This window comes from Nicrophorus vespilloides, unplaced genomic scaffold (genome assembly GCF_001412225.1).
Source record: "Nicrophorus vespilloides isolate i.1.1-1 unplaced genomic scaffold, Nicve_v1.0, whole genome shotgun sequence".
NCBI classification, from domain to species: domain Eukaryota; kingdom Metazoa; phylum Arthropoda; class Insecta; order Coleoptera; family Silphidae; genus Nicrophorus; species Nicrophorus vespilloides.
This window is the reverse complement of record NW_017097852.1, coordinates 127290-142225: the sequence shown is the minus strand read 5'-3', so window position 1 is coordinate 142225 and position 14936 is coordinate 127290. Positions and strand designations below refer to the sequence as shown.

The 14936-nt window shown below is 31.8% G+C and overlaps 2 protein-coding genes across 2 annotated transcripts; both read left to right on the top strand.

Annotated features, from left to right (window-relative positions):
• Positions 1–4665: 4665 nt before the first annotated feature.
• LOC108561162 lies at positions 4666–11534 on the top strand. Its single transcript, XM_017918975.1, has 9 exons — positions 4666–4679; positions 9718–9869; positions 9935–10208; positions 10266–10411; positions 10464–10600; positions 10659–10700; positions 10756–10853; positions 10907–11331; positions 11433–11534. The coding sequence occupies exons 3-9, from the start codon at positions 9935–9937 to the stop codon at positions 11532–11534; spliced, it is 1224 nt and encodes a 407-aa protein (XP_017774464.1). The 5' UTR covers positions 4666–4679; positions 9718–9869.
• On the top strand, positions 11520–12474 carry LOC108561163. The gene is made up of 2 exons (XM_017918976.1): positions 11520–11737; positions 11785–12474. The coding sequence occupies exons 1-2, from the start codon at positions 11557–11559 to the stop codon at positions 12099–12101; spliced, it is 498 nt and encodes a 165-aa protein (XP_017774465.1). The 5' UTR covers positions 11520–11556; the 3' UTR covers positions 12102–12474.
• Positions 12475–14936: the final 2462 nt, after the last annotated feature.

Here is a 14936-nt window from a genome sequence, read left to right as displayed (position 1 = left end):
TCAAAATGATACAAACTTATTTTTTTAGGTTTTATATTCTCCGCAACATTAGCAAATCATATCGGGTTTGATACTTCCTCCTGATATTATGAACCGATGCATTTCCGGGTTGAAAACCTAACTTATTTATTCGAAAATAACGGATCAGTAGTATTTGCGATGCGTTGTTACGTATTACGTTATACGTATTACGTACAATTACGTTTTTCAAAATATTTTTTTTGTTCTGTACTATAACAGTAATATTAACGTTTTAATAAAATGTTCAATGTTTGCATCAGAAACATTGACTTTTACTGTCCTCACATTATTGGTTTACATTACTATCTTCAACATAGCATTTATAACTTCTAATGCAAAGGAAACATTAACTAACTCTTATAACGTTAAGGCCTCATCGCAAGTTATATGACTTTACTACAAGTTGTAATAGAAACTTTGTAATTTATCTTTGTTTTCAATAATATACATACTTGAGCTTCTTTATTAGATAGATTACAAGGAAGCTCAATCTGTTTCTTTGGTATTGAATGTTAAATTGACCAGTCTCGGTAGTTAAAATATGTTACATATTTTTCTCAGAAAAAAGAAAATGTGTTAATTTTATATCAAAGAAAAGATGTCAACTATTGATATTGTAGCAATTATTTGTGTTAATTTACAAAGAAACTATGTGCAGAATATTTATTATTGCGCAACCTAATCAATTTTCATAAAAAGTTAAAATCCAATTAACAAACTAAATAATAAAACATAATTTGCAGCAAAATAATTCATTATCAGTAATGTTGTCAATGAAAATGATTAATTTTGTTTTTACTGTTGCAACAAATTAAATATTATTATAAAATAAAAAAGTTAGTTCATAAACTGCAATAATTATATTTTAAAATTTCAATACGTTTTTATGAAGTAACAAAGACAAATTATGTAAAACGCTGTATTTTAACGGATTCATTAAACACGACAAAAACCTCTGCTTGTGCACGTATTTTTTGTTGTTGTTTTCAATTGCACTTTGATCGCAGCTCTCTTAATAAATTGTTCGCGCGGAGTTGAGCAAAAAAATACATCGCACACCCCACAATAACAAGCATGGAACAAATAAAAAAAGCGTGGAATGCATGAAACAGTTTTTAATTACGACACAAATGGAACTGTGAAACGCAAAAAAATTAAGAGTAAATTGGGTCGAGCGGAGTCTATCAGAGTCAAAAAAATACAAGAAAACAACAACGAAAAATATGTATAAAAACAAGCGACTATTGGTGCGTAATTATTTTTTTCTGTGATTACAATCAGTGTTTTGTAATTAACATCGCCGTTCCGTAAACGTTTATTTTTTCGCGTTTAAAGTAGAAAAAAGAAACGCATTCCTTTCGTTCATTCCACCCCTTCCTGTGCTTTCTTCATTTACTTGCTATACAGGTTTCTTTCCTCTTTTTCGTCTTTTTTTTTTCTTTTTAAGTACAAGTCTCCCTCCTTTTCTTTGCATGAATTTAATATTGTCGGCCGGATTTGCGTCAACGCCCTTTTCTTTAATTAAATTCGCGATATTCTGGTGAAATACGTGAACGAGGGGGTGGAAAAAGGGCAATTTTCTTGCACTAGTCAGCATGGGGTATATTGGGATCATTGGGTCGGCAATTTCGCCGCATTCTCCGTCCGCTTATTAATTTCGCGATTGCATTATGTAAAATTAAATGAGTACATCTCAGTCGCCCGCCGCTAATTGACAGTCAGCATTACAGAATGATCCTTTTTAGTATGCAAATTTATAACTTCTATATGAAGTGAAAAACTATTGTATAGTTATTAATAGATCTAGTATGGACAATTTTATTGAATTGCTAAAGTATAGAAAAATTTGAAAGTTATAGAAAACATCTTGTATATATGATAATTTAAGATCTTTCAAATCTTTCCATCATTCTTATCTAAATAAGTTTTATAAATTTACTACAAAATGATTTAGATGATGATGACTTAATATTATTTAATTTTCATGACATCTTAAACAATTCTTGAATTAAATGAAGGTTTTCTTGATGTGATGCATATAAATTTACATAGGATACATACACAAATCACAAGATATCTCCATTTATTGAAATTTTTGTAGTGTATTTAAGCTGTCCACCAATTGAATAATGTATGTACTATTTCGACATAATTATCTTTTTAGAAATTTATACATTTAGTATCTCCAATAATTCACATAGTATTTTATAGTCCAAGAATTTCTTGATATAATTCCGTTTTAATCTATTTAATTAGATTGTTTTCTTAGCAAATACAGCTGTAACAAATTTTAATTAATGATTTGGATATAATTTCTCTGTTTATTTTTGGTCTATAAAAAGTTTCTCACAATTCCTTAAAGAAAATAATTGTAAATTATATTTAATGCATACTTTTTATGTTTTGATATTTATATTTTTTATTATTATTTTTTAGGTAATTATAGAATTATGGAAAATCATGTGGTTGAATTGATGTAAATAAGTTGAATAATCTAAAATATTTCTAGAAAAATACGAATTTCTACAGTTTTTACAATTATTTTACTACTACTTTTATATAATAATCAAGTTTTCTTCTGTATCGTAAACAAGATTAATAATAAGGCTGTTGAATAATTTGACTTTATTCATTAAATATAATTGACATACATGATGTAAGGATAATTTTTCTCTAGTCTGGGACGTGATGTTTTAGAGCTTTCAACATACATTTGAATGAATAGATAACTAAAAGCCAATTATTATTATTCAATAGAATAGAACCAAAACGTAATGTAAAACTGTTTTTTCATTTATATTTATATTTTCAAACACTTACTTGTCAAGTATTGCGTACTCAGTGTACACAATCATTATTATTATTATAACAATTGATTGTTACTCAAGTAATTATAATGTACAAAACTATGGTCTTACTACTACAATTAGAAATGTTTCATTATATGTTTATTATATTTGGTTACATAATTTTAAAATACATGTGTTCAAGTCCCATGAATAATAAATCATTGCAACTTGTTGTTTCAAAAGTATTCAATGAAGAATTTTAATAATGCATGTTAATAAATTCTAAATTTATTAAATTCTTCAAGGAATTTCTCAAAAAAAAATCGGAACAAATTAATGTTAAACAAAACATGGTAAACGTTTTATTCTCTTTTTTTTTTGTAAATAATGCATGCCTTGAATTCCCCAGTGAGCTTGTTTTGAAAACCTCGAACGTAATTAATGTTGTGATGTTGTGATGAGATAATATAATGAAGGATGCGCTTAAACGTTGTAGCAAATACATAAATATGCATTTCGAAAAGGCTTCATTAGCCAAATTAATTCCCTCCTCGACATAGGCGTTCTACTCAATATAGTCTGCTGTATTATCTCTCCCTCGTTCAGTCTCTCATCTCTCTCTAGTTTACATAAACCTCTTCTAATTATAATTCACATTTACAACTTATTACAATTAATACATGCCGCGTAATACACATTGTTCAATTAAGCTCTGATTTGCACAAGTAATTGGATTATGAAGCACTTCCTTCCTACATGATTGTACTTATGTCAGGATCGGAGATTTTTGAAGAATTTTTCCATTTGATTTCAATTATAATGTGCTTAAATTGTTCGGAATATGTGAATTTAAATATTAAACATGAAACTAATATATTTGAAAAAAATTCATAATTGCCAGTTTGTACGTAAAAAGTATGTCTTTTAAAACCATTATTTTGTATTTCTTGTTTTTCAAATTACTTTATGAACCAAATTATTTCATTATCATATTTAGCAGTTTTTAAATCAATAATTGATCTATTAACGTAAGTAAAAAAATAATTACATATTATATTTTTTGTTTTGCTCAATTTCCGTTTATTTTTATTGAACTTTAAACAAAACTTGTTGTTATATTATATATTTTGTTCCAATAATAATTTGAAAGAGGTACAGATTTTTTTTTAATATAAAGAAGCAATTGTTTATATCTACCCCAGGCAACCTTTTTGGAGCAAAGTCTAGAAACCGCATATTTGATCGCAATTTTTTGCTAGTAAAATGAATACCATAGCCACCTAGCGAAAGTGGAATTGAAGCCGGGAGACGCATTTTTGCATTTTTTTAAAGTAACTGGATTAGTTTTTATTTATCCTTCATTTAATTTAAAGATTGTAATAAATATTGATTACAGAAATGTTCAATATTTGTGTCTGGTGGTGGTTAGTTATTTCAATGATCGGTTTGGATTTAGTATAACACCACTTTACTATACTATATATCACGGGATAAGTGGTGGAGACAAAGAAAAATGAAGTGGATGAATTGCGCGCGACCCAGTTAATAATTGCAGTAGACGTGCATGCGCCCGTCCTTACCTCATTTCGTTCTAATTACACAAAATGAAAATTCCGTGCTTCGAGTGTTGGTTTTTCACTCCGCAAATGGAAAGTTGTATAACAATCGCGGGGGAAACGCAAACTCTCCGCTTTTGTTCAGTTTTCCTCGTTACCGAGCCTCGACGGTGGTTTAGGTGGCGAAAGATGCTGGAAATACAATCGCCTGGTATTTGCACATAATTAGCCCACCTAAATATAAGCTTTAGCTCACAGTTATATTTTTTTCAACGCTCTCAGGAAACACCGTTGATCGAGTTTTATTTTCAAAGTAAGTACAAAATTTAACACAATTAACAGTATATCAACAAAGAAGTTAGATATATATAAATTTCGTATATTTTTATTTCTTCATATTAATTTGACCCAAAACTCTATAGACTGAAGTCTTTATGCGCTTCGTATAATAAATTAACGAAAATATAGTTTAATAACTAATTCAACTGTTACTACAAAACTTTTTCGTGTTAGACATTCGCATTAACCGTCTTGGGAAGCCGTGACTGCCACAAACGATGGTGCTTGACTACTTGTGGTCATTCGAATGTCTAAATTTTCGTTTGACATCTCTTCAAAGTAAATTCGATCATTTTGTTTGTTTACGAATTTATCAATTGGAAAATTTTTCTAATCCGTGAGATCTTGTCCTTTTTAGAACATGTAAGAATTCATTTTTAGTTCGTTTTTGATTATTCGTTGCATGGTTATTTTCAATATGTTCAGCTGAGTAGCCATTTGTCTTCCACTGCGTGGCGAATTTCATTCAATTTGAGCCTTAACTTTCCGAACTCTTCTGCAACAGATGTAGTTTTTTTTCGACCACAAAAATAGGATTTTGTAATACTAGCTTCGTTATAACATGTTATGGTTCGAGACACAAAATATTTATTCACATTGAGGTGTTCAAGGGCTCTAACAATAGCCTCTTTTAGTTTTCCGTTCAATTTCCACGTTTGAATTCCATCACGGATAACTTTTTTTTCCAAAAATCTGAGATGCAAATCCTTCCGTAGGTTTGTAAACTATAAAATCAGCGAAATATGGAAACGAAATAGGTTTAAGTTGGTTGCAGTTCAATAAGGCCACCCTGTATATTATATAAAATATAAAATATGTTGACATATTATGTAACATTTTTTGTACACATTCACGACTGTCTAATGCAGTTTATTTTGTATGATTCTTTGTGTATAGAAGAAATTTGGTCTATTTTTTTTTTAAATATCAAGTATACCGCAAATACACGTTTGTTTTTCATGAAACGTTACTAATTTTTATTTTTTTACAATATACATATTTGAGAGCAACGTCTTCTACAACCGAAAATTTAAATGTTTAATTAAGATTCTAGTATAGGAAGATTTAGAACTATGTACTTGCTAATTAATACAATGTTCGGTGGTGGATAATGTGGCGAATCGGTAGATTCGAGGTTTCATAGGGATTGAGAAATTTTGGTAGTAGAGAACGTCGTCGTAGTCGACGGCGGCAAAACCGCCCACAGCTTCCGTTCGCCAAGGAATGCCAAAAGTACACAATTTATTTTCCTCGAGGTCTTCCTTTCACTCTACGCCCATTTTCTTTGAAAACCAGAAAGGCTTCGCGAATGATAGCCACCCCCTGGCTGAATTAAGTGTCTTGTTTACATTTGCACACTCACACCCACATAAACATATACTCACCCCAGTACACAGGAAAATCTGTATACAAAGATTTTTCCATTGCCATGCTCCTTTTTGCAAGGAATATATGGCCTTTGTAGAGAGACGTAGCACGTTTTCTTTTCTTTACCCTACTTATTCTCATACTTCGTCGCAGCCGATGCTTTCGATGTAATTGGCCATTATTGCCCAGAAAAAAAGCGTATAATAAAATCAGTTTCGAGTCATATTACAGTCACGTCTGTGAAAGGTCTTTTATTAGGATTTGTAATTGCTACACAATTTGTATGCTCCAAATAACAAAGAGAAATTTATTTAAAAACAACCAATTTAATATATTTTTACTACTAAAATAACTTGTTTTATTCCAGTGAGTCATGTTACATATTTACGTTAATTAATTACATAATTAAGCAAGTAATGTAGTAATAATTTCTTTAATTTATTATGTAAGTTGTGGACGCTACTTTATTTGAAACTAAACATCATAACAGCTAATAGAAAAGGTTTTGTGTAATTTGTTACTAAACTAAAAATAATATTTTATAATTATTTTTATCAACAATAATAAACTAAAAATAATATTTTATTATTATTTTTATCAACAATAAAGCAATAATTGAAACAATTTGTTGCACAAACTATACATTAGTTAATACAGTATTTTCATCTTTGTACGTCTTAAAATCATTCATAATTTCTTAGTTTGATTATGCTGAAATTATTCATTGTATTAAATTATAAATTCAGTTTGGTTAAGTTTGTAAATAATAAATTAATCATTATATAATCCGTGTATCAGATTAATAAAGTAATATTTTTAATAAGTTAAAATGTATACATTAATTTCAGTACATTAAGTAATATGCACTTATCTCCACTAATTAATTTAGTAGTATTACATAATTTAATTGTACATTTGGTAATATATTATTAATCTAACTGAAATTGTTAAATCTACAATAATTATGTATTATTAATATTGCTGTTAAAATCTAGCAGTAGTTAATGTAATTATTCCATATACAAGATACAAGGCATTGAAATTAATATATTTTCAAAATTCTAAACATTAATCATAATATTTACATAATTAACATATTACAAAATTAATATTAAGAAACCAAAAAATCTAAATTAGCCTTTTCTGTGCGATGAAAAAGTTTATAATAATTATAAAAAAAAAGTATCTTCAAAAATATATATATTTATAAAAATAAATTTTATATTCATTTTATTTATATATGCAACAAATTTTGTGAAATTTATTGCAGGAGTAATAAAAGCGTAGAAATTTTCGACTACAAAATATAATCTAATTACAAAAGATTTGTTCCGTTGCGATTCTGGGACGACCACAGTTGCAGTTTAGTTTTACGACCACATGTAACGCACTAATGTATTAAAGTTTATACTTGCCAAGTGAAGAAGAGAGAGAGAGAGTTAGGAAGAAGCACAAGATTCAAGCAACCGAAACTTTCTGTTCCAATAAAAACTCGTTTCATGTATATTTAAATTGGATTTACTTCTTTTTATTACATCTGATTATATAAGTATGTGCGTCTATGTACATGTATATTCTAATAAAAATGAATCTTATTTATATTAAAAAATAAGATCTATTCCAGTCAGTGAACTTGCAGATCAGATATTTATTTTCTTCCATTATTTTATTATACTATATAGTCAGTATTTTTTTTTATTATTATTATTAGTTTTCCACTTCAGAAGGTGGCGAAAGCAATATTTTATAGATACATCAAATATTTATTGCCTCAAAAACAAATAATTGATCCAAGACTTTGATACCATTTATTTATATGTTTCGGTTGAATACACATAGAAAATGTAAATAATAGATAAAATAATATATTTAGTACAAAAACATTAAATTCATATGTAATGTTTATAAAAGAAAATCCGCATAACATCAGGAAACTTTTATGTACAATAATTTTATATGAAAAACAACGAAATAAACATAAACATAATATATGTATACACATAGAAATACTTAAAAAATATGTAAATATATTAAGTTTTTATAGAATATACACTAAAAAAACGAAGAAATATGATGAATCTAAATTGAAATTTCATTCTTTTGAAACAGGACGAACCGAGAAACTCAAGTTTCAAGTTTAAATATCTTGTATTTCTATATATAAGAATTACAGTTGTATATTGTATGGTATGGAGACTGCTATGGGCTTTCGCCTCTTTCAGCCTTCAGATATTATTTTTTTTTACAAAAAAAAAGAAAAAATTGTGTATTCACACATAACACTTTTTAGCACCACACGAGAAACTAAATACATGTTAAAATGAACCGCAAAAATGTGACTCAAATTTATCAATTTAATGGATTTTAAAATTTCTAAATCGGACTATAATGAATACGGATTAATCGAATCTATGTATTTTTTTATTCGTAAGAATTTAAATTATATAACTATAATGAAATATATGAAAATTCTATAATATATTTTTTTTATATATACCATAAAATTCTCAATTTAAGTAACATATAGTAAATATACTATCTTCTTTATGTTTTTATGTCTTTACAAATTTTCTTGATCTTAAGTTTAAAATATGTTTTTTTTGTTTATAATTTTGAAAGGATTGTTATTAGAACTCAAATGCATATTAAAATAATATCAGCAAATATCAGAATTAAAACTTCTATCTTTATCTTAAACCTACAAAGCCAGAGACAAAGCATTAAAATATATCGGAAAAACAATTTAAATTTCAGGAATTATCGAAAAAAAAAACAAATAATGATGATTAGAAATAATAGAAAGTTGAAGTTTAATTTTAGGGTACGAAATTAAAACAAAGTATTAGATAAACCACTTCATAAGACGGACCCAGTTTTTAGACTCCAAATTTTTCGATGTCTATGTTTTTTTTTTTTTTGTCTTATAAATTACTAAGGGCGACTAATAGCCGAATGGTTAAGTCGCCCTACCCACGATTTCGTGCGCGCCGGTTCGAATCCCGGTTGCAGCAATAGGGCCATCGTTCATCACAGATGGACAGTCAAATGAATAAGGTTCTGCATATGGACCTTCAGCCAAGTCGATGGACAATGACAGTGTTAATGATATCAGTAGATTTACAGTCAAAGGAAATAGTGGAATCGCAGAGCATCAACATACTACTGAAGTTAACCTACAAGACGACAGCCAACCAACAAATTAAAATCTAATCATCATAATGGTAACTATCCACCGGGAAAGATTATCCATTTAATGTCAACCGCGATTTTAAATTTACTCAATGTTCACATTGTCAAACAGATTGTGAATAGAATTATACTACATAAGAAAATGAATTAATAAATTATAAATGCATCAGTCACCAGAAGTTGGCAACTAAAGTTTTACTTTATTATCTATATATCACTTTATTTTGATGATTATTAGTCAATTAATAATGAAGTATCTATTTTAATTGAAGGTTTTGTTATATTTGTGGTTGTTATTGGTTCTATAAGTAATGTTATAGAAATATGTTTATTGTTACAAATATTCAAATTAAGCAATTTTTTTTAAAGTGTTTAATTTTTTCTTTAATGTATCAGATGTGTTCGTGTTGTTTGATTGTCAGAAATGATGTCAGTTTTGATTGTTTTGACACTAGTTTACGTGGGATGCACGGAGTTCAAGAAGCACGTGCCGAATTCAGTTTACCCCTACGACGTCGATCCGCCCACGTACAACATCGAACACTGGGTGAAGCAGTTACATCTTCAACAATGCGCCTTTGTGGAAGTTGGAGATAAATACTACGCTGTGCGTTTGCATCCCTCACCCAAAAGAACTCTCTCCACCACCCAAAAATTGCGATAAGCTTTCAGATGTTCGTGGAAACGAGACCGAGAAAGTACGACAAGGAGCATCAGATCCGTGAGTACTTCTTAGGCCTCTGCGACGATGACACTCTAAGCAGATGGTCCTTCTGTCCATCCAACCTGCAAGAGAAACGCTCGGCCGATTGTGACCTCCGCACCAACAACATGTACGGAACTAGGGTCCACAGGAGGCTGTGCGACGTGACGCTTCTCTCGTTGAAAGCACAACAATGCGACTGCAACAGCGACCTATCCGACTCGAAGCTGTTCAAAGTGCAGGGTATGATGAGATATAGGAACGGTTCGCAGCGTACGGAAATTAATTATCCCGCTTTAGGTTTTCCCACTTGTTTCAAAGCTCCCTTACCTGACAGCCTGTGCGGAGATAATAACGTTTGCGGATTAGCCGCCTGCAAACCGGAAACGATTAATAAGCGGATACACAGCGTTGTTTGCGATCCCGAATGCCATCATCGGCAACCGGTAATGTCTTCCTTTCTAATCGATACGTTGGAGTGAAATTCACGTATTTCAGTTTTGCGAGCAACCTGGTAAAAGATCGTCTCTGCCGAGGGAGGTTCATTCCTTCTGGACGGACTGGTCCAACCCCTTCTGCACAGACGTCAGCTGCATGTCCCAGTTTGATGAAGCCACGTGTATCAATAAACTTACGTTTGTCCCAAAAAACTTAAACACAACCCTTCCTGTTATTCATTATAATTTGTTGCAGAGGCGAAGGCGACGTCGACTGTTTAGGACCGGGAACTAGTTGGTAACTTTATTTCAATTTGCGCTATTCGAATTAAACAGAAACGTTGTAACATTAGTTGCCCGGAAGATTTGCAGAATTGCCGGTGCCACATCTATGAGGAGGACGGCGTTTCCAAGGTTTTCAGGACCTTCTCCATTCCACCACCAGAATTAGGTGAAAATCAAAGCTTACCTCTGAATAACTTGTATCAATTTTTTTTATTTTAGTTGAATACATGAGCGAGGAGGACTTCATCAATTCAATACCGCTTCGCTACTTGAACAAGGAGGAATACCACAAATATCCTTACAACAGTCCGAGAACTGTTAGAGCAAATGCCGGGAGGGCGATGAAAAAGGCGTTCCTGAAACTGTACGACCATAGGCCTATCAAATTCGGGAATACCCACAACCGCAAAGACAAGGAGCAGGGCTTCAAACGTCTTAGCTCCATAAAGAAAAGCGTTATAAATCATTTCAAGACTAAACGAGGTTCGGATATTGAAACAACCACACACGTTTACTATAAAGTGAATCCGATCAAAAGACCTAAGCTCAGGAAGAAGAAGAAGCTGATGAAACTTTTAGAATTGGAAACGACGCCTACTTATCTGGACAACGATGAGTTTTGTGGTAAAGAGAAGACAACGACGGTAAGTCCTTGCGCTACTGCGCGAAAACCGACTGTACGGAACGTGAAGCTCGATAACTACGATCCTAATGATGATGAATTCTGCGGCATCAAGACTACCAGCACGACGGAGAAGGACTGTCTCAAGGCTGTGCCGAAGAACTTCACCAAACGGGAATGCAATTTTACCGTCGGTGCAGCGAAAACGACGGAGCCGGAGTCTAAGATAAAACAGGACGACAAGGAGATGCAGATGGCCTGGGAAGATAAGATTGATACCTCGGAATATACAGCTTTGGATGGTGAGAACGATGAGATTATTACGGAAACAGTTGTATCTGAGGAAATGCTGCAGCTCGGTGCGAACGTCACGCTATATACGAGGGCGGAGGAGACGGAGGACGATGACGGAAATCCGACATCGACTGGTAAATAAAACTAACCAAGATTGCGTCTTCCTAAATCAAATTTGCAGATAGCGTCGATTCCTCAGAAGCATACCAGACGCGCCGAAGAAAAAACATCGTGATCGAGGTGGATACTGGTAATGGTACAGAAAGCGTTAATAACACAAAAATGGAATTAAAAAATAAGACGAGAGTTGATCATAACAATAAAACAGCACCTCTTGATGCGGAGAACGAGGATTACGAAGATTTCCCTAAAGCCGAGCCGAACGGATGCAATCAGAGCAAGAAGATTTTGAATAAGCTGATGAAGTTCTTCAAGATCTCCGCGGATTTGGGCTGCGACGATGCGACTAAATCCAGGCAACGCAAGAGGCAGCTGTGAAATTCGTTCTAAACCTAAGGGAAAATTTTAGTTTTAAGAGAAGAGGCATCGAGGATATCTCCGACGACGATGACGACGAGGACGACAACGATGAAGACATACTGATAGAATACGTGGATTCGATAGTCACCACTTCTACAGCCACTCAGAATTTCGAGAAAGGCGAGATCAAGGGTCTGAACGTTGAGGTCGAAGTCGAAACCACAATTGAGACGTCCACAGAGAGGAATTTCTCCTCCGTTGTTAGCTTTAACTTTATCCTTTTATTTTTAATATATTTTTGATTCGGATCCCCCCAGATGGTTGATCTTTGAGGTCCACCCTTCGGAATGCGCATAACCGTCGCAAATACCAAAATAATAAAAACGCAATATCGTCCTGGCCGTAGTCCTTCATATGTGTGGCACTGTTTGTGTGTGTGTGTATTTTTATGTGTGTGTCCTCGGATATCGAACACATCGCTCGGCATGATGAGTTTCCTCCTGGATTTATTATATTCTTAAACTTTGATGAAACTCCGTCTTTCATCGCGGCAGGATTTAATACCGGAAAAGCTCACTGAGCTGCGGGCATAACTACAAACTAGCGAAGTCTCAAAGTACATACGTCAATATTAACATAAGCCGTTCAAAATGACATGCAACTTTAGAAACCGACTCAATGCAAACATTAACGTCCCCACTGCAAATGCACACATACGTACAACATCCACACACACACACACATGAACCGACATTATTTTCAATCCACCCTCCTGGTCCATTCACGGCCAATCATTTTCAGAAATCTACGCTTCCATTGGCCCTCGGAAGCTCTAAATTAATGTTGGCAACCGGCAAAGATCTCATAATTAAAAATAGTGGGATGAAAAGGGATTTCATCAATGAGCGACTAGTAGTACCTGGCTTTTGCTGACTTGTAAAGATGTCTTAATTAAAAAACAGTAGAATCGAAAGGTTGTTTCAATGGTCGGTGTAGGGGCTACTTCTATTGTCTGAATGTTCTGAATACATAATTGTATTTAAGGGTCATTCATTAAAAATTTCTATATATTAAAATAATAATGAGTGCACAAAAAAGGAAATACTTATTGAATAGCTACTAATTACATAGAAACAATGAATTACTCTTTTTCATTTTCGTTCGATTTATTCACGTTACTTAAGAGAAATATGTTTTTAACAATTGAACCTAATAATAATTAGTATTATTAAACACAACAGTTACATATGTTTCCTAAGAAAATACAAAATATAAACAGCGGAAATTCTGCAACTTATAACCAGTTGGTAGTATGTTAGCTTTTACCTAAAACTATTTTTAAATTTTCAGTTTATTCCTTGAAATAAATTAAAAGATAGAATCCGAAATTTCGCATCAAAAGAGTTTTAAATTAAAAATGATAATAATATTTCATTCAACAATTGATATTGTAAAAATACATAAAGACAAAAGCGCTATTTTTTTACTATTAATCCAATATTTATTAATTGTAGTATAATATTAAAAGTGAAATAATATTGTTTAATTACTGACAGGTAAATATTAATTTTACTAATATAAATTCAATAGATTTCATTCAAATTAAGAAAAAAAATGTTTCACATGATAGGAAAACTGTATTACTATTAAATATGTATAGTTGAATTCCCTAAATATAAATATCTTCAACATGTAACATTCCAACTTGTTGCTTGAAATCCATAAATAGCATATTTATTAGAATTCTCACATAAATCTTTCACGTCAGTAAAAATATGATTACATTTATAAAAAAAAGTTATATTTTATATATAGATGTGATCAGTATGTGATGTATTTAATATATTAAAGTGATCAATACTACAATTCTTTTTATACTATGGTCTATATATATTATAGGATATAATGGAGAATGCGCTTATTCAATACAAATCGACAATCTGTTTAATGGATTACAAGCTGTAGCATCAGATAAAAGAGGGAAATGTGTCTTTGTGTGCGTCTGCGTTAAGTTTTATCAGTGAAAAAGAAGTTGACAACGAAGTTAGAAGAAAAAACTAATTAAAGACACAGACAATAGCGAATTCCGAGAAGCAATAAGTCGGGTAGCGAAGCCACATTTTCTCTCCCTCCTGTATCTGCATTGAATCAGAGGCCATAACATAAATCAGAAACGTCGTCGGCACATACGAGCAGAACTCGACAGGGGGGCCTTCGACTTCTTATTACATTCGATTCTAGACTTACATGTCTATATCTATATATTGTAGTGTATAGTATGTAACCACTAGCATGCTGAGAGCAGGGGTTTGGATGGAGTAGCGAGAGCGAGATAGTAATAGGAGTACAGACAAGCGATGGTTGAGGCTCCTCCAAGAAGGAGGAGGCTACAATTGCTGTTATTACCTCGGAAAAGTTTTAGTTCATAAACCAGGAACAGCGGGGGCGAAAGCCAACGAGCAGAGAAATACATCGCGCGTTGAAAACGATGGAAACAAACTGAAGCAACTTTCCTCCACTTCTCAAGAACCACCAGTTATTTACGATTTTTATATGCTACACTTGTGTCTGATTTATTTAATTATTAGTAAAATATTACTAAAACTTTTATATATTGAGTATGTCGTCTAACAGGAACACTAAATAATTTAATTTCATAATTTAATTTAGTAAATTACAAAAAAAAACCACTAATTTCTCTATTTTTCATAAAACTTAATATTGACATTATAAATTTGCATGTTCATATGATAAAACTAGATAAAAAAAATGGAAATAAGTAAACTCGATTTATATTTTTCATTTTATGTACTGTCATCAATCTGGTTTCCTTTTATCATATTTGTGCAGGGT

Bases quoted from the DNA above. Each gene is read 5' to 3' on its own strand.
- LOC108561162 (XM_017918975.1), top strand. From the start codon at position 9,935: ATGTTCGTGGAAACGAGACCGAGAAAGTACGACAAGGAGCATCAGATC. The intron at 10,412-10,463 runs GTAATGTCTTCC...CACGTATTTCAG, and splicing joins AATGCCATCATCGGCAACCG to TTTTGCGAGCAACCTGGTAA. The intron at 10,854-10,906 runs GTGAAAATCAAA...TTTTTATTTTAG, and splicing joins CATTCCACCACCAGAATTAG to TTGAATACATGAGCGAGGAG.
- LOC108561163 (XM_017918976.1), top strand. From the start codon at position 11,557: ATGCAGATGGCCTGGGAAGATAAGATTGATACCTCGGAATATACAGCT. The intron at 11,738-11,784 runs GTAAATAAAACT...TCAAATTTGCAG, and splicing joins CGGAAATCCGACATCGACTG to ATAGCGTCGATTCCTCAGAA.